The 20,420-nt window shown below is 37.2% G+C and overlaps 1 protein-coding gene across 3 annotated transcripts in view; it reads left to right on the forward strand.

Annotated features, from left to right (window-relative positions):
• The window catches only part of Gria2 (glutamate ionotropic receptor AMPA type subunit 2), a 115,574-nt gene that overhangs the window by 48,643 nt on the left and 46,511 nt on the right, over window positions 1–20,420 (forward strand). For all 3 annotated transcript variants that reach the window (XM_032898200.1, XM_032898201.1, XM_032898202.1), the window contains exons 3-4: window positions 8,461–8,700; window positions 18,559–18,755. In XM_032898200.1, coding sequence (XP_032754091.1) covers window positions 8,461–8,700; window positions 18,559–18,755 — 437 coding nt within the window. The remainder of the gene's footprint in view (window positions 1–8,460; window positions 8,701–18,558; window positions 18,756–20,420) is intronic.

The raw sequence follows: 20,420 nt of genomic DNA on the forward strand, positions 1-20,420 counted from the left end.
CTTATTATTAGAAATTTCAGCTTCTGTCCTACAGTCATTGATAGCACACCCTTGGATGCTAAACTATGTCTCTATGTCTTTAAGATTTTAAGGATAAACAATGGTTTTATGTTTTTTCTTTTATTTATTCTATAAAGCTTACACTCCTGATTTGTTGAAATAATTTTAATTACACTTGTTTGAGAAAAAGGCAGCTATAATAGAATCATGGACCTATGCCATTAATAGCGTATATGATATTTTATATTGTGTATTTTCTTGCTGTGTAAAGAGGGATAAACAAAGAAATAACTGGAACGATGGAGATTTAGGAAGATTTGCATGTAAACTTGAATTTGATTTTTGATAATAAGGGTGAAAAACCTTAAAAATCGAATGGAAAAAAAGACAAAATTGGGAGACAAATGGTCAGAGAATACCTTCCAGGTAGTGTGTTTTAGGAAGACCTGTAGTGAAGAATGTGAACTGGAAGAAGGCGAAGATGACTGAACTATAAGCTGCAGATGGAGCTTCCTGCTTGTGAAGTGACTTACGCCATTTCATTAAAGAAATATCAATGTATAGAGGTAAAAATAGAAAACAAAACTAAATCATACTCAGCTTTTTTCCACTTCTACTAAATAAGGGTGTGAAGTCTCGCAGATTGTACCATGAATGCCACATTAGCAGCACCAATGAGCAGAGTGATCCAAGAGGAAAGGAGTGTCGGGTGCCCCATCAGCAGTGTTGCCAGCCTAGATCTTCTGTGCTTGTAATAAAAAGTGAAATAATCAGCAAATTACCTACACCCGGGAGATTATTACTTCTGTAGTATGACCTAAAATGTCTTATGAAAGGACTTGACTTTGCTGAGGTTTTCAAAGTTGTTATTAAATATTTAACTCAAGTAGAACTCAACAAGAATATCTTCAATAACTCCTTTGCAATCATTTTTAAGTCTCAAGTCATACATGACCTCCTTATGTTAATCAGGCTGCTCATTCACAAAGTTACAACCCTGCGTAAATCTGTGATTGCCCAGACCATGAAACTGGAGCTGAAAGTGTCCTCTACCTACATAAATGACTGGACAGAATTCTGATATTTTTTATCTCATTCTAGAAAGTGCCTTCTGCATTTTTCTTGGAGTTAATAGCACACTATTTTGAAGACTCCAGGACTTCTAAGCCTTCTTCCTTTAGAAGACATGATGCAGAGGTAGCTTTATCTTTTGAAAGCATTCTTGGGGAATAAAATGTAGATGTAAATGAAATAATCAAATCACATTTTAAGTCAATTAAAAATACCTTAATTTCAGAGTTTAATGTGTTAGTAGGCGTCTGTAGCTATCATGCTGGTTACAATTTCAGTATGAAATGTTCTTACACAGTTTTGATTTGAATATTTGATTCCATTCTAGCATAACTCAGATGATGCTAGGAATCCAGATGATGTGGTGCCACTTAGCTAAGGTGCTCATTGTGGGTATGACAACGGAGGTTGGTTACCAGTTTGCATTTCTTTGCTTTCTCTCTGCTACAAGTCAAAACTCCTCTGTCACATATTTGTATAGCTATGATTCTATGCATAACTAAGAGCCCAGAATGAAAAACAGCAGAGGATTATGGATAAAACCTCCCAGCCTGAAAACTAAAAGTTCCTTTTTTCCATTAAATTGACTGTGTCATATGTTGCCACAGTGATGAAAAGCTTATCACTAATTCCAACTAACACAGAAAGCTGGTGTTAAAAGTGGGGTCATCGTTTTCAGTAAACCTAAAATGTTCTTCTAAATTTTGGAAATAAGCATATGAGGATTTGAAAATATATGGAGATTAGCGCTAGTCAAAGCCTAAAGTAGAATTGACTGAGTGATTCCAGGGTGAGCTCAGAAGTCAAGGATACAGACAGCTTAGAATGAACTCATAAATATGCAAACAGAAAGAATTACTCTACTAAGAGTAGGAATAAAGGCTATTTGTGTATTGTTATGGTGGTGTGTTGCATGGAGATTTTGCTACCCTGCCTTAATGCCCCAGGAATGGGTGGCACTACTAGCACCCACCCAGAGAATACTCAATCTGAAGATGAAAAACACAGACACACAAAATGATTGGTTTCAACCTGCCTTATTGGCTCAAGTGCTGGACACCTCCAATCTATCATGGCTTGTGTGCCCTTCCTAATACTCTTAGCTCATCACTTCTCAATCTGCCCTAGCTTCAGTTGCTAAGTTACCTTTAGTCCCATCCAGCTCAATATCCCAACCTCCTTCCTGGAGAAGTGGCCTGTGGTCACTCTTCTTGAGATCTCTCATGGCTGGTTGGCTTTTCTCCCTCCAAAGCATGGCGAAAAACTCCTTTTCTCTCTCTCCCTCATCTGCTCGTTCGCATATAGCAACCTAGACGTCTCGCCTATTCTTCAAGCTCATTGGCTGCTAGCATCCTAATTGATGGATCAAGAACCAATTGGGGAACAGGACCTTAGCATCAGGACCCGCCCCCCCAAGTGATGAATATCTCCACCTGTTATCAATTAGCTGAGACCTCGTGGGTAGTAGAGTTTACCATAGCGAAGGAATGTTTAAGAGAGTTCAGCTTCTTGGCTGTGGCATTGTTAATAAGAGCATCTTTTAGTTAGGTTTATAGTGAGAGTTGCAAACAAGGAGTACTTCGCAAAGTTTTGGAAAAGCACCATTTTGCCAGACAATGAGTAAACTTGAGGCCAAACAAGATGTATTTGTTATCAAGATTAGTGCCATAAAAAATAAGCTAATGACTTACAACTGGGAAAAAGAAAAGATACCTTAATTATAGGTAAAGAATAAATATGACTACATTAAAGCCAGGACTGAGTTTATAAAAGATAAAGGTGCTTAAAAGTGCTCTGTGGTTCTCTGGTTACAAAGGGTTGCTGGGGAAGTATTTCTTCATATTAAGAAGCCTCAGCAACTCAGAGGATATTATGCCCACTCTTCAAGGAAGAGAAACTGCTGCTTAAAAGGAAAGCAGGCTTTGGTGTTATCCACATGATGCTAGTTTTATAGACATAACAGATGGCAAGATATGTGGAAAAGAGGAAGCCTGGTGTTTATGAATTCTCGAATGAATGCTATTGACATGGGCATGGCCATGCAAAGACCCTAGCCTCAGACCCAGAGGGAATTGGCAAAGATTCCGCCACTGTGGTGTGACTCAGAAAGAAATGGCAAAGCTTTCTTAGGGGTCCAACTGTGGATATTAAGAGTATATACAGAAAATGCCCACCAACACTTTCCTCCCAGATTTTTACAGCCTGAAAGCTGCTCTCTTACAGAGACTGCTCCTACCAAGATCAGCTAAACCTGCTTCCTTGATGGATCCGAATCCTGTAAACCCTGCCTCCTTACTTATCTCTTATAACCCTACCTCCATATTCAGCTGCATTCAATTAAGTCTGCAGGTCTGTTCAACTCTTTATTAAAAACATGCTGAGCCCAGGGTGCTACAGTTTCTCTATCACAATCAGAACCACCTGATCACAAATATCTGTTTCTGTATGTGTCTATTATTTCCTCATTCTGTTCTCACCTGACTCTATTCCATCCCTGGTAACAGTTGGAGGATGAATAACAGGAGTTACATTGTCATCAAGGGTCCCTCCCAGATTTGAAAGAAAAGTGTTTATGAGGGTCACAATGCCCCCAAAAGATTCCCTGGGAAGGTAGTGCATGAGGCTTTCTGTGTACGTGCCAGAAATATGCCAGAAATATGGAGTGTCTCCTGAGGAAAACTACAGACAGGAATCAGTAATTCTAGGAAAGACGGGAAACTGTGGGATACAGGATGGCAAAGCCATCGTGATGGAGTTATTCAAGTCCCTGGGACTTTACCTCCTGACACTATGCATCTTGGATGTTGTACAGAGCTGAAGAATTTAGTGTTTTCCCTGTTAGATTAATTTTTTGTTGTTGGTTTTGTTTTGGTCTGTGCCTTCCTTCTTATCCCCTATTACTTCATTTTAGAATTGGTATTTTTTCCTTTGTTATTTGCTTCATAGAAATATATAACTTTCGGTTTGACTTTATAGTGGGTCAAGAGTTTGGTTTGTGTCTCATAAGAGACTTTGCATTTGGACTTTAAGACCAGTACATAATGGCTAAGATGATGCTGACTCTCAGAGAGAGACAATTCATTCTGAGATGGGTGTAAGCCTTTGGAAACCAGGGCAAAATGTTAAAATTTGAGTAGGCAATGCCCCTTCAACAACTTGCAAACATTAAACACTTGCTCTCTAGTTTGTTGTATTTTTAGGAAAGTGGTAGAGAGTGGAAGCTAGCACACAGGTGAAGAAAATAAATCACTGAGGTCATGTTCTTGTGAATTATAGATTATACTGGTCCTTTCTTTATCTCTCTTTCTCTTCCTTGCTTCTATGAATTGAACTCAGTTCTACCATAGCCTTCCATTACTACCATGTAAAAAGAGTCAAAATAGAGCTTTTGTATCAAAGACCTATCAGGCACTTGGGTGCCTCACACACAAATGTCCAAGACTTTCTGCAATCTGAGCCTGCTGTTTCCCCAGAGCAGTGCTATGTTTGACTTTGTATTGATGTCATTAAGATCCCCCTTCTCAGACTGTCATTTAGAACTTGGAAACAGTACTTCAGCTAAGATGCTTGCTCATAGATCCCAGTGCCACTTTACCATGTAGGGGTAGGGACTGTGACTGAGCAATATTGATAATTTGTCTGTGTAGAAATAGAATATTGAGAGAAATATTAAAAACTTGAGTACAGTAGGAAAAAAGAAAGTTATTATATGTTATGAAAGTTATTGTGATAGGGTTGAGCATGACAAAGGTTTGTCAAGAGACGAAGGCCATTGTGGTAAAATAATTACCCCAAAAAATGGTTTCCAGGTTAAAAGAGATGTCATTTCTTACAAAGTTTTGTACAGTTTATGCTTCTTATTGAAACAAAGGCACTACTTCCAGCTGGTTACAAAACAAAGAAGTCTCTTAACTCACTTTAGACAAATGGAAAATGAAAAGTATGGCTCCTTACTGAGATTTAGTATTCAAAGAGTGGCTTCCTTTTTAAGCATTCCAGTGTGACTGGGGTTGGTTTTTCCAAAACAGAAAATATTTCATTATCAAGAAGCTTCATCAAAAAATCATATTGCATGATATTCCCATAGTGTCTGGATATCATGCCAACCTTTCAGAGGAAATCAAGTAAAGTAGACCTAGGGAGAATTTTATAGCAATCCACCCTCTTCAAATGTCATATTTCATCAATCTGAGACATAGAAAATATTGCAACCAATTCAAATATAAGACGTGCATGTTAGTACACACATATCCATGCACAAAGAGATCATTGCAGAGTTTGCCTAAAAGACCTAACTGTCACCACCTTTTACATTTGAATGATAAAGAGCCAGATTCATCAAATAAATTAAAGGCTACCTTTTTGCCTAGAAGAGAACAAATACTATGGACATGAATAAAATACTACTACCTTATTTTAGAGCTACATGAAATGTATGAAAAGCAATTTAGTTGTTCTCTGATCTATCAACTTATCCCCAACAGGACTAAAAATAAAAGAGTTGATGTCAATAATCTATTATGTTGATGCAATCTAAAAACTCAGGTTTATGTTAGAAAGACAGAAGCAAGTAGAATGCCAAGAAATATTTAAAGAAAAATAGAAATCTTATAGGAATAATGACCACTCAGAGAAATATCTGACATCACGGTCAGTTAATATCATATAATTACTGAAATGTTGCCTATCATTTATTAGTCATCTATACCTATTATTATCACTAGAATCTATTTTAGTAAGGTTCTTTGATGAGACAAAACTATTTTTGTGAGAAGTGAGATTAGGTAGCATTGTCTTTACCTTCAATTGGAGGTAAGTCATTTATAAGGCACTGGTATGTCCAGGGTCATTTTGGAAATACTAACTATGCATCCATCAAAAGCAACTATATAACTGGTTGGTGGCCAGAAGCCTGTCACAGATGGTTTCTATAGAGTAATGCAGTCCTAGGCCAAATAGCTTTTACTTCCCAGAAATAGTTATATTAATGTTTCAAATGACAATTCTGATTATATCAAAGAAAACTGAATAGAGGGTCCATTAGTGCAGGTACAATAACAGCTTGCTAGCTAATCCATTAATTTTTTAAAAGTATTGTACACTAGGTTTGAATGCAGATCTGAACCCAGACTGCCTAGGCTTGAACACAGACTCTTGTACTGACTGTCCATATGACTTAGATCATTAATTTTCTCTATTTGTGATTTTTTTCTATCATAATATTTTGGAAATAATAATAGCTCCTATCTCGAGAGTTATCACGAGAAAGAACTTAGAAGACACATGATGTGCACAGCATAAGTATTTCCTATTACTGAAGCAGGGTGGATGGGTTAGAGAAGAAACAGCTACACATTTCAATGTATTGATCTCAGCCTAGAACTTCTAAGATAACGGAAGCAGAGGGAATCATCACGTGCTATTTACTGAGACCTGAAAAGGACAACGGGTTGTGGAAGGAATGGTGACTTTGTAACACTATCATATTATGTTAAAAATAATGGGGAAGCCCTTGGTTCTGCCAAGGTTGGACCTCCAGTACAGGGGAATGTCATGGGGGGTAAGGGGGATGGATGGGGAAACACCCATATGGGGGAAGGGGTGGGGATGGGGACTTATGGACAGGAAACCAGGAAAGGGAATACCATTTAAAATATAAGTAAAGAAATATATCTAATAAAAAATATTTTTTAAAAAAGAAATACCTGACAAGGACAATGGGTTATGGAAGGAATGGTGACTTTGAAACACTATCATGTTACATTAAAAATAATGGTCCTTCTGCAAAGTATTTCATTAATTTTTATTTTATGTGCAGAGGAACATGTAGGTTGGGGAAGTGTTAAAAATCACCAACCAAATTGAGAAAATTGATGTAATTTTATTTACTAACTTTATTTAATTGCTGCTTGATTGGGTGACACAATACAGGATGCCTCTCTGGTGACAGATCTCTATAGTTCTGCAGCAAGTGTGATATTTTCTCTCACAGAGATTTTGGTTAACATTAGAACAATGGAAATGCACTGGACTTGTAATACAAAGCATTATCAAAACAACACTGCTTAAGCTTTTTTAAAATGTATATTTGTGTGTGATTGTGTGTGCTGGTTATATGCTTGCGTGCTGGTGAACCTGCCAACAGGGTGTATGTGCATAAAGGGGACAGAAATGATCTTTGAACAGTGGTCCTCATGAAGGCAGTCTACCTTATTTTTGATACAAGTTCTCTCATTGGATCTGGGAATTGGTGGTTAGGACAGCGCAGTTGATCATGTGTCCCAGGAATCCTCTAGTCTCCACATCCCTAGTGATAAAGTTATCAATGCATGAAGCTATCACTGTTTTCTTTTATGAGTTCTGTGGTTCAAACCCAGTTATCTGCTTGTGAGATATACATTTTACTAACAGAGCCACGTCTCTAGCCCATGTAATGTCTTTTAAGCAATCTGATTTGCTTAAGAATGAGCTGTTTTGAGAGAGTATATTGTCTAGATAAGAACAGGCTATTTCTAACAGTAGTAATAGACATGCTAAAGTGAAAGGGATGAATCTTGCTGGATTTTTTTTTCTAGATAAAAAAATAAAAACAAACAAACAAACAAAGAAAAAACTACAGGCCACTAATAGCTGTTGAGAGAGAGAGAGAGAGAGAGAGAGAGAGAGAGAGAGAGAGAGAGAGAGAAGAGAGAGAGAGAGAGAGAGAGAGAATGAATTAACCTGTTTCAGGGATAAGTCCATTGTTTGGTAATCCTATAAAAAGTGTTCAGCACTGAAATTATATATACAGGTATATACAGAAGTAAAAAAGCAAAACAAAATACCCCCAAAACCCAACCAAACAACTAACCAAACTAACCCATAAAACCCTAAACCATACAAAAAAAAAAAAACAAACAAAAGCCTCAAACAAACACAGAATCAGAAGGTTGTTATGGATTATTTACATATTTATGCATATATGACATTGATAAGTAAAGAAAAAGAGGCCACAAATTAGCAGGAATGAGGGTGAGGGACCTAGGAAGTATTAGAAGAAGAAAGGAATTTAATTATATTTTAATTAAAATAAAAGATTAAAGGTCCCTAGTTACTTATGTCTTTTTTAAAATTATACTTAAATAGATTTACCCATGTGAAGCTTGTTAAACAATCTATTTTCTTGTAGTCTTAATTGCTTCATTTTATCCTTTGTAGTTTTTTGAATTCATCAACATGAATGGTAAGTAAATAAGTTTCCATAAATTTTGATGAATTATCGATATTAACTATTTCTTCTGATTTGCTAATGATTTTGTACTTTACAGGAAGGGATATTGAATTTCTGGCCAGACAATGTAATTACATGATGATTAAGTGACCTATCATTTCTGTCTTTTCAATTTCTAGTCTGCTCCCAGTTTTCAAGAGGTGTCTACGCAATTTTTGGATTTTATGACAAGAAGTCTGTAAATACCATCACATCATTCTGTGGGACACTCCATGTGTCCTTCATCACACCTAGCTTCCCAACAGATGGCACACATCCATTTGTCATCCAGATGCGACCTGACCTCAAAGGAGCACTCCTTAGCTTGATTGAGTACTACCAATGGGACAAGTTCGCATACCTCTATGACAGTGACAGAGGTAGGTGACAGAATGTATCCCCTCTTAATGCGTCAAACACAATATTTGCCCTTGGCATTTTAATGTCATGCTATAGTACAATGAAAGTGTATGAATGCCCAAGAATTTCTTGGTTCAATTTTCTTGTGTAAATGTATAATGCTTTTAAAATATGAATGCATACTTAAAGTAAAATAGAAAGAAAAAATAAAAACAAGAAAACAAGAGTCAAGAGGGATTAGAATGTACAGCCCAGTATTTGAGAGCACAGTTGATAGGGATAGTCTGTGACAATCTAATAACTTAGTGTTCAGTTCTAGCATAAAATAGCTTGCCATGTGTTCAACAAAGATCCCAGAATGACCATGTTACTAATCAGAGGAGAAGTGATGTAAAGGAATTTGCACAAACATATATGTAGAAATTTTTGTAGTAGTTTATAGTTACAAAATCTTGTTTAATATAAAATATTTATCAGGCAGGAAGTGTCCAATCCAGCCTAGCTTTAAAATAATGTTTCTGAACCTCAGAGAAGTTACAGGTTGCTCATGGGAACAGGATCTACCCATGTGTGGGATAGTCAACCCAGGGATCATGATCTACCCACATGTGGATAGTCCACACAGGCTCATATCCAACCCATGCTGCTTTATATCATTCTAGACAAAGTTTTGTTGTTGATGATGTTGAAATCCATGCACAAATTTGGTGATGGGGAAATCTTTCCTATGTTTCTGAATTATTTGTTGTTAAGGTTAATAGTAGCTGTCCTGTTCTGATCTGAGCTTTAGGGGATGAGATTTTAACATTCATTGGATCCAGAATCAGCTTAAGTGAGTCTGTGTATACCTCACATTCTATGAACCATTTTGTACAGATATTCATGTGCTTTTGGAGACTACACATAAATAAAAACCAGAGGGTAAAGAACTGTAGAGTAGCTAAGCTCCACAATGCTTCCTTCAGAAGCTTACTTCCTGGAGTATTAAAAAAAAATTTGAAACCCAGAATTCTCTTTTGAGCAAAATAGGGCACCTTGTAATGCGGAAGGCTGGACTGGAAGTGAGCCATTCTCCACTTAGACTTCCTTGGCTATAGTGGTCCTGATGAAGCCTTGCTTAAGCTGGGTGTCTTTCCTTGGCCCTCTTCCGAACCGTGGCATGACTCTCCTCCATGTAAAAGCCAGTTAGCACTTAATACACTGAAGAAAAATCCATGTTAACAGCTTTGTGGCTGCTTTGCAAGGACAGATTTGATGCCCACACCATGCTTGAAAACTATTAACAGATATATATATATATATATATATATATATATAGTTCATGTAGATTTCAAGGTTCAGGGTGACTTTAATATGGGCTTCCTCTGAATGTGATAAAATATTTTTATAAAACTAAGTTTATTGGACGTAGCCTTTCCTAATTTTTTAGAACTTGGTTCCACTCTCTAGGACTCTACCAGAAGCTAGGCCTCGTTCTAATCCATTTCTTACATTTTCATCCTAGTGCTGATATTTCTACCATCTATATGTATTTTACGTTTAGAGGGTTCTTTTCAGAACCACCTCTGCAGACCACCACATATATAGAACCTCCTCTCTGTAATACTACACCAATCCCTATGGGATCCATTTTCAACAAATAAGGTAGAATTATTTTAAATGCATTTTCTTTGCCAGCATCAAACCCTTTCCCCCTTGCTTGAAACACCTCAATGATCTCAATGAATGGTAATGAGAATAACATCAAAATACTCAGCCTGGCTTTTAGACTTTATAATACTTGGGTTATACCCAGTTCTTTATTGTGTTCTTAAGACTTGCACACTCACTAAATCTAAGTTCTAAATCTGATTGACCTTCGTTCCCTTTCTGAGATGAGTCAAACTCTTTCAAACCTCTAATGTCTGCACAGTGCTAACATTTGTAGAGCCTCTTGTAGTTTGCTTCAGTGTATCATTTCCTAGAGACACTATTCATACTGGCATTCTCTCACAAAACAGTATCTTAGTCCCCGTCTTAGGGCATATGACAATTCATAATTAATAGTGACATTGATTCTGTCACTCAGGAGCTATTTATTGAGCTCCTACTCTATTCCAGGGAATGATTTAGCCACTCAGGATAAGACCTTTTTTGTTATTTATGGTTTTACTCTTAGCTGCAAGAAGACAATGCCTAAGAGCACTCCTCACAGTGGGTGTTAACTTTGTAATTGGATCTGCAGAGCTGCAGATAAGGCCAGACACGAGGTTGGTATTTGATAATCAGTGGCAATACGTGAAAGAGTTAAATATTTGAGCATCTTAAATTTGATCGTGCATTAAAAGTGGAATCATGCTTGTGAAGTTGACGTGTGAGAAGATAAACTTTTCCTCATGAATGAGGTCGAAGAGGAATGCTCCTCATCTTTTTCTCTTTCCTTATCTCTGTTACTCACGTTGGTTAAAAGTAAGTCTCAGAAATATTCAAATAGACAAAAACTGACTTAATCAGAGAAAGAGAAACGCTAAGACTTGAAGAAAGATACTCAGCAATAAAAGGAGCTGGGGAACTTGCAAGTGAAGACTGATGGACTTAGGCAATTGCAAAGAGAATCTGGGGCACTTTACAATGATTTTATGAATACCTTCATAATACTTAATGAAATTGTCAGGATGAGATAATCTCCTATTATTAAATTAAACTAATTGGTTCGAGTCAAGTATGTCTGTTGGCCAAAGAACATTAATGTGATAATATTAAGTAATTATATATTAAAGCCAACGTGACCTTATGACCACATTTTTGAGGTCATATCAAGTAGCTGTCGATGTGTGAATGTGCAGAGTGTTACACAGGCCTTCCATCTGTGACTGTTTCCAGAGATAAATTGTAAGACTCTCAAAACACTCAAAAAGCCTTGACCTTTGTGAAATGTTTATTGGCTCCTGGAATGGTATTATTGCTGACCACTTTTGTATTATCAATGACCTAATTTGTATGACTTTGCATAACATTAAGATTATCCATCTGTTCATTCTATGGGCTATTTCTTTCCTCTGTCTCTGTCCTTCTCTCGTGCTTCCTCTACACGATAGGGCTACATGATTGATGTTCAGGGCCCACCTCGACATACTAACTCAATCTTTTTGATCATGATTTTTAAAGCAATTCCATAATTTCCTCCACTTCAGGCCCCTGTTTCAACCAATTTGATCCATTCTCAATAGGGTCTCCCCTTTCCTTCCTGGACTACATGGATTTGTGTAACTTATAGTCTTACACTATGATGTCCAACAAATAAATGTTCTTTTAAACAGCATGAGTCCCAGACATTGAAATTCCCTCCCCAACAATATTCTGCCCAGACATATAAACAAAATGAAAGAAACTTAGACAATTTTTTTATTTTATCATGTTGCTCTTAACAAATACTATAATTAATTTATCCTTGTTTTTCTAAATCCATCAAAGTCAAAGGTTATATCCCAGCCAAAACATGGCAAACCTTGAATGCTCCTGTCTCTGTGTGGAATCATCTTCCACCAGGCTCAGGATCCCCGTGATAGGAAGTCAGATGCTATTACTCCAAAGCATGCTGACATTTCAGAATTTCTGGTGTCTTCTCTTTATCCAGCCACTTTGCAGCAGCCTGATACTTCTTAAGGACTTTGTGCCCTTCCTTAAAGCCTTGTACAATTACTGCATTGGGAGTAAGATGATGGAGGTTTAAAATATGTTTAACTAGAGAGTGATGGACCACCCCCCAGGCAAATAACACTCCCTGTAATTTTGATCTTTAGGTACAGGTAAAATATATTTGAATTTGAGTCCAATGACTTGTGTTTGTTGGTTCAATGTCAAAGAAGGGATGTGATATATTTCTCTGGACAGTAAGTAAAAACAGAATCAATTCCTCTTTCTATATTTATGTTTTGGTTTTATTTTGAGCAAATACTGTTTCTTCCCCAAAGGGAAGGAACTTTATTCCAGGTCAAAGAAATCATCTAGCATAGAATGAAGAGGCTTCAAAACTACATTTTCTTCCTGATGCCTTGAGAAAGATGAGGAGGAAAATACATGATAATTTAATCTAGTCTAAGCACAGTGCCATGAGTTACTGAGCACACATGTTACTCTGTCAGGAAGAATGAGTGAGGGAGTGGGAATTATTATGCAACAAACAAAATATCGTTTTCTTTTTATTAATTATTTTATTTATCTAAATTTCAAATGTTGTCCCCCATCTTCGTCTCCCCACAAAGCATCCCCAAACCTCCCTTTCCCTCTAAGTGGGTGTTTATCCACCAACCCACCCGTGCCTGCCTCATACCTCTACCACCCCCCTTCTCTGAGGCATCAAGCCTCCACAGGGCCAAGTGCATCCCCTCTCATTGATGCCAGATAAGGCAGTCCTCTGCTACATATGTAGCAGGAGCCATGGACCAGCCTATGTATACTTTTTAGTTGGTGGTTTAGTCCCTGGGAATGTTGTTCTTTCATAGGGTTGCAATTCCCTTCAGTTCCTTTAGTCCTTGCCTAACTAACTCTTCCATGGAGTCCCTGGGCTGAGGCCAATGGTTGGCTGTGAGTATTTGCATCTGTCTTAGTCAGGTGCTGGCAGAGCCGCCCAGAGAGAGCCATACGAGGTTCCTGTCTGCAAGCACATCTTGGCATCAGCAATTGTGTCAGGCTTTGGTGTCTGGGAATGGGATGGATCCCAAGGTGATAGTCTTTCCTTCAGTCTCTGCTCCAGTTTTTGTCCCTGTGCTTCCTTTAGACAAAAACAATTCTGGATTAAAATTTTTGAGATAGGTGGCTCCCTCAACTGGGGTCAAGTAAAATATTTTTAAGAATGAAGACTGTTCTGGATGGAATATACTTTTGGTAGTTACTATTTTAAATTTCAGCCCTTAATAACATAAGAACTTTTTTTTTCTCCATCTTTATTAACTTGGGTATTTCTTATTTACATTACAATTGTTATTCCCTTTCCCGGTTTCCAGGCCAACATCCCCCTAACCCTTTCCCCTCCCCTTCTCTATAGGTGTTCCCCTCCCCATCCTCTTCCCATTACCCCCCTCCCCCCAACAATCCTATTCACTGGGGGTTCAATCTTGGCAGGACCAAGGGCTTCCCCTTCCACTGGTCCTCTTACTAGGATATTCATTGCTACCTATGCAGTTGGAGCCCAGGGTCAGTTCATGTATAGTCTTTGGGTAGTGGCTTAGTCCCTGGAAGCCCTGGTTGGTTGGCATTGTTGTTCATATGGGATCTCAAGCCCCTTCAAGCTCTTTTAGCCCTTTCTCTGATTCCTTCAACGGGGGTCCTGTTCTCAGTTCAGTGGTTTGCTGCTGGCATTTGCCTATGTATTTGCTGTTATTCTGGCTGTGTCTCTCAGGAAAGATCTACATCCAGTTCCTGTCAGCCTGCACTTCTTAGCTTCATCCATCTTATCTAGTTTGGTGGCTGTATATGTATGGGCCACATGTGGGGCAGGCTCTGAATGGGCGTTCCTTCTGCCTCTGTTCTAGACTTTGCCTCCCTATTCCCTCCCAAGGGTATTCTTGTTCCCCTTTTAAAGAAGGAGTGAAGCATTCGCATTTTGGTCATCCTTGAGTTTCATGTGTTTTGTACATTTAAGGTAATTCGAGCATTTGGGCTAATATTCACTAATCAATGAGTGCATATCATGTGTGTTTCTCTGTGATTGGGTTACCTCACTCAGGATGATATTTTCCAGTTCCATCCATTTGCCTATGAATTTCATAAAGTCATTATTACATAAGTACTTTTAAGCTAATTTTTCTCAATGTTATTCACAGTAGGTCAAAATGAAATTGGCATTTACTGCTAATAATTTCTTTTGAGTTTAAGAAAAAATGGCAGCTAATAAATAGGTCATGCATACAGAGACTATTGATAACGATATTGAACTAGCTATCTTTTCTCTATCTACTACTGTTTAAGATTCAGTAGTAGATCAAGAACTCAATTTTAGATTCATCATATAATTGAAATATTTTAGGATTATGTTTAAACTTATTAAAAGGAATAGTTATATTTTAATTTTCTTCTGATTTTTGCAGGGACAGCAGCTGCTTATCTCAACATCTTTCTTTTATTTTTTAAATTGTTCAGAAACAGGAAGTAAGCAAGCTGACATAATATACAGAATACATATCAGAGTGGAGTGAATACTGCTTACTGACAGCTTTACATAAACCAATTTTATGTGGAGCATCCAATTCCCACAAATATTTATAGCTGGATTAAGGGATTCATGTACCAATGAAGAAATCGCTGTGTTATTTCATTCCAGAAGGAAAAATGCTCAGCTTATTCTATCTCCTAATTAAATGGTAGGGCCAAGGGAACAGCAGCCTGCTGCATGTGCATAGGAAATGAAGACTTTAGTGTTATCTTTGTATGCAAAATGCCCACCTTTTGGTGTTCTGTAAGTTTAAAAATTATTGACCTCTTGGCACTGCAGGCTGGGCATCAGTGTCAAGCATTTAAAAGTCTTGTATGAACTGTGAAGAAATTGTCAGTAAAAATTTTACAGTATTGTCAGCATTGAGGGATGAGGAACTTGAGTAACTGATGTTGAGAGATTATGTGGTTACCTCTGAAAAATAATCCGTGTGAATTCCTGAGCAAGGATCTACAGTCTCTTCAAATTTTGTGTGATACCAATTGTCAGCTTGTCAATGACTGATTCAATGTTATGCAGTGTCAACTGACAGAACATATATCAAATCTGATATAGCATTACTTGGGAAGTTGAGGTTTTAATAAATACAAGAAACTTGTGCTAGGTTACACAGCTTCCAAAATATTAACCCTAAGATTATTTAATAATGGAATCTACATTGAGTGCATGTTACTTTTGACACAGAATAAATGAGTTTGGAAGTTAGTCATGAAAAATATCCATTATCTTTTTTTTCCATTATCTTTTAATTTTATATATTATCCCATCTTCTTTGACACTGTGAACTGCCAATAAATTTTAGGCTTAAATTTGTCACTTGATGAAATCTACTTATAAATTTATATGTGAATTTATATGTAAATTTTCTTATAGTATCTGTCAAAGACAAGACAATACCAAATGCAGTAGCTCTCGGAGTTTTTTGGTGTGGAAATTTCATGATTTAATAAAATACAATAAAATATCTTAGTATGCAGGGTAAAGAATGATCCTTAAGATTGCTTCATGTTAAAATGGGGAAAGCATGACCTTTACTCATGGTCATGTTTTGATGGTGACTGGAAGCTTTTTTCTGATAATTAGAAGACAGAAAGACAATAGAGTAGTTAGAAAATATGTTTTTCAGCAGCATGTAGCTGTTGAAATACTGAGTGATCCATTGTGTATGTTCTGCCTTAACTGGTGATGACAAGCAGACACACTATTTGAATGCTTGCCTTATAGCTTAAGGGAGGGGAATTGAAGTTTCCTGGAGTGAGTAGCAATCACAGATGTTTTATGACAAGTTCTAAGGTTTTTATCACTGAAATTTTTTTCTCACAAGTGATGAGAGATCTATGGCATCCCTTGAATACTTCTTATTTATCTGAAACTTTTATTATAGAAACAGACACAAGGGGATGTTTTGTTTACTTTCCCCAGATTGAATTAAGTTCACTATATTATGAACTATCCATTGAAGTAAATTATTTTAAATCTTCCTTCTAAACTATATTATAAAAATTGTCAAGCATTTTTTTGAGACTAGACCTAAAGCTCATGGATTCCTACTTCAGTCTTGACAAGAGCTAACATTACAGAGTAGTGGTACAACACTCAGGTTGCCTTGAATTTTTAACCCCTTTCTCAATGGATACTACAGAAAAATTTAATTTTTGCAGCATGCATTTTCCTGTCATTCTGCAATTCTATTGAAGCAAGTACTATCATCATTTTTCATTTGTTGATATTTCAGTATTTAATAGATATGTAATTCTCTTATTTTATGTATAACCACCATATTGTTGTCATGCTTAGAAATAATCCATAATGTCCTCATTGTAACTCCTGTCTCAGAGAAGGATAAAATGAGATGTATGTATCATAGTTGGTTCATGTATTTTGTCAGAATTGTTATTATGTGATATATTTTCTGGTCTAGGTTTTGATGATCTGAATATGTTTGATGTTTAATATGTACTTATATATTCCCTGTACATTGATACCTTGATAAAATTCACCATTTTTACATTTCAGTTCAACTGGGTCATAAGTGGCTTAGAGTAGTTGACAGTTGTCACCTTGACTCACTGACTCCAGTGGGAGTTACAGAAAGTTAACTTTATGTTCACATTTGTTTGTTGTATACTAGCCAAATTGTGACTAAAGGAAGAAACAAACTTGATTTTATCTTCACGTTGAGAACATTCCACACATGAAAATTCCTCTATAACACAATAGTTCTTGCTTGTTAACATTTTCAAAATAGTTAATTTGTTCTAACTCATTAAAAGCAAATAAATATTCCTAATACTTATTTTAATTAGGATTTCAGGGGTTTAATAAAATAAATTAGGTCCCTTAGTCTGTTGCCATTGTGATTTGATGATGCTGCACTTTATTTGTCTTTAGTGAAAAGCTACAAATAGCTCTTTCAAACTTTGGCATATGCCCCTTTTGAGGAATTTGCTTGTTTGTCAGTATCAGAATATATCCTAAGCTTTATTTTGCCTTCTTATCACTAACACTGAATCTATAAAATTCTAAGTGACTTTTTATGTCTCAAAATATTGGTGGACAAAACAGATAATTGTTTGCCATTGTAAATAGATCTAAAATAAAATTTGGTATTTGAATTTAGATTATAGACAGATTTGCTTCCCAATATAGTCACACTTGGTGACTCACACATCATACAGATTAAAAGCAGATTAGTATGGTTTTTCAAGTGTGCAGGACATTCTGTAAGGAGGAAGATGATATATTGAGCTTGAATTTTTTATGGAGCCTTGACATCATGTTTCCATAAAGTTATTCTTCTACATGATGAACTTGGCTTCAGTGAGAACAGCTGGGGTTATTTGGAAGACAAGGACATATGATATTTTTTTTCTAGTACAAAACCATAGATTCAGCTCTTCAAAACGAAAATAATAAAAAACCTACAATCTTTTCCAGCCCCTGGCTGTTGATCCATATTTAGAACATGGTGTAGTTTATACAGAATAAAATGCCACAATGAACACCAGGTGAAATCATATAACAAAAGTTACTAATGAATAGAAAAATCATCTAATATTTATGAAATGAGATAACTATGAACTTGAGAGATAGATGCTACTCTCTGGTTAATAGATGAACAATTCAATCTCCATGAGATCAGTGCCTACAACAAATATAACAGAAGGCTACAGGGGAAAAAACGCTATCAGTCTGCTGCTGATAGGAGACAACTAGGGATGCATGGCATCCTCTTAGACATCACTGGCTGTGCTACTCAACTGTTTAGAGATTCTGTATGAAGCATAGTCAACCCTGTCAGGTTACTAGTGCAAAATGGCGCACAATCACCTACAGCTAAAGCCATTATGCCATCTATAAAGTTGGATATGCTGGGGACATCTTTTATTTTACTCAATTTGTAGATATTAAAGATCTTGTCTTTCAGCATGTAACAAGAATGCATTTTAGAGGTATAAAAAAGCATTTTTTCTTTGGCAGTTTGTTTATGCCTTTTTAAAAAAAATGATGCAGACATCAGTAGATACTAATTAAAAACCATAACCTCTGTCAAAAGTCAGCCTCCCTAAGCTGCATAACACTTCAGGATTAACAATGTGGTGGACCCGGCCATTTCACACTCGGGTTCTGAGGTGCTCTAGTATCTCAGAATTTCATCAGTCATACTTGCCCCTTGTCTTCCCAGGCTTATCAACACTGCAAGCTGTTCTGGATTCTGCTGCAGAGAAGAAGTGGCAGGTGACTGCTATCAATGTGGGGAACATCAACAATGACAAGAAAGATGAGACCTACAGATCGCTCTTTCAAGATCTGGAGTTAAAAAAAGAACGGCGTGTAATCCTGGACTGTGAAAGGGATAAAGTAAATGACATTGTGGACCAGGTTTGTTCCTCTCTGTTTTCTGCCAAATATAGACTATGCATGCAGCATCAGCATTGGCAAGGATCATTCTGCAAGATGCTTGGACAGCGGTTTTTAGTTTATAGTTCATGTACAATGCAGCAAAAATCATCAATTGAATTATCCCCAGCTTCAGTAAGCAATGGCAGATGGCTGTCAATAATGCTGACAGATTGGTTTTGTTGTTGAATAACGTAAATATATAATATCACACTTTCATACACTACATAAGCATTGTCCTAAACGTCCATGCTTTTCTGAGTTGGAAACATTTAAATCTAATTCTGCCTCAACATTTTAAGCAATTGAATTAAGTTCAAACATGACCCTAGGGGAAAAGTGAATGAGTTTGAGAGTCTTACATGATTGTTTCAATATAATATACTCCAAGCCTATTTTATTTTATACCTGTGTATCTTTAGTACTATTCTATTGCTATACAAAGACACTACAGCCATGTCAACTCATAAAGAACTATTTAATTAAAAACTTACTGACAGTTTCAGAGACTGAGTCCTTTATCATGGAGGGGATATGGCATGGCAGCCATGGAAGGCATGGTGCTGGTGTGTTACTTCCTGATCTTAAGGTATAGTGAGGGAAGAAGAGTCTGTCATGGCCTTTTGAAACCTCAAAGCCCATCCCCCGTAACACATTTCCTCCAACCAGCTAATCCTACCCTAATCCGTCTAATCCTATCAAATAGTTCCTCTCCCTGTCCATTAAGCATTCAAATATTTGAACCTATGGGGCTATTATTATTCAAACCACCACACTATATCAATATCTCTAGGAAGGGGAGGTATTTTTGTAAGAAGTAACTGTTGCGTTTGCACATACATAAGAAAATTTGTGTCCACAAATTGTAATCTAGAAATTAAAAGGTCAAGGAAATACATTCAAACTGTGTTCACAGTGTTGAAGTCAATAGTGGTCATGGGCTTTAGAAAGAACAATAATGAGACATGAGAGTGCTTTTGTCTGCCTTTATCAAACTGGTGTACTTCAGATCAGACCTTTCAGGGTAGAACAACCATGAAGTGATAACTTAGGAGGCACAGCAAGGAACCAAATCTACAATGCTGTAAGGCACAGAAACTGGTCAGACATTCTTCTCAGCCTATTGTGTAAGGTATCCTTTACTAGTCCTTTCTGGAGTGTTTGTGTGTGTGTGTATGCGTGTGTGTGTGCGTGCATGTGTGTACGTGCATGTGTGCGTGTGTGTGTGTGCATCCGTGTATATGTGTGTGCGTGTGTGTGTGTGCATCCGTGTGTATGTGTGTGTGTGTGTGTGTGCGTGTGTGTGTGTGTGCGTGTGTGTGTGCGTGTGTGCGTGCGTGTGTGTGTGTGTGTGTGTGTGTGTGTGTGTGTGTGCGTGTGTGTGTGTGTGCGTGTGTGTGTGTGTGCGTGTGTGTGTGTGCGTGTGTGTGCGTGTGCGTGTGTGTGTGTGTGTGCGTGTGTGTGTGCGTGCGTGAAAGACAGAGAGAGAGACAGAAAGAGAGAGAGACAGAGAGACAGAGACACAGAGAGAAACTGAGATAGACAGAGACATAGAGAGGAAAAGAGAAACTGCAGCTGCTTCTTCCTCGAAAATACATAAAAATAGTTGTGTATGCATTTATATTCCCTCTAGCCCTTGAAATAAAA

The sequence above is a fragment of the Rattus rattus genome, chromosome 3 (genome assembly GCF_011064425.1).
Source record: "Rattus rattus isolate New Zealand chromosome 3, Rrattus_CSIRO_v1, whole genome shotgun sequence".
NCBI lineage: Eukaryota > Metazoa > Chordata > Mammalia > Rodentia > Muridae > Rattus > Rattus rattus.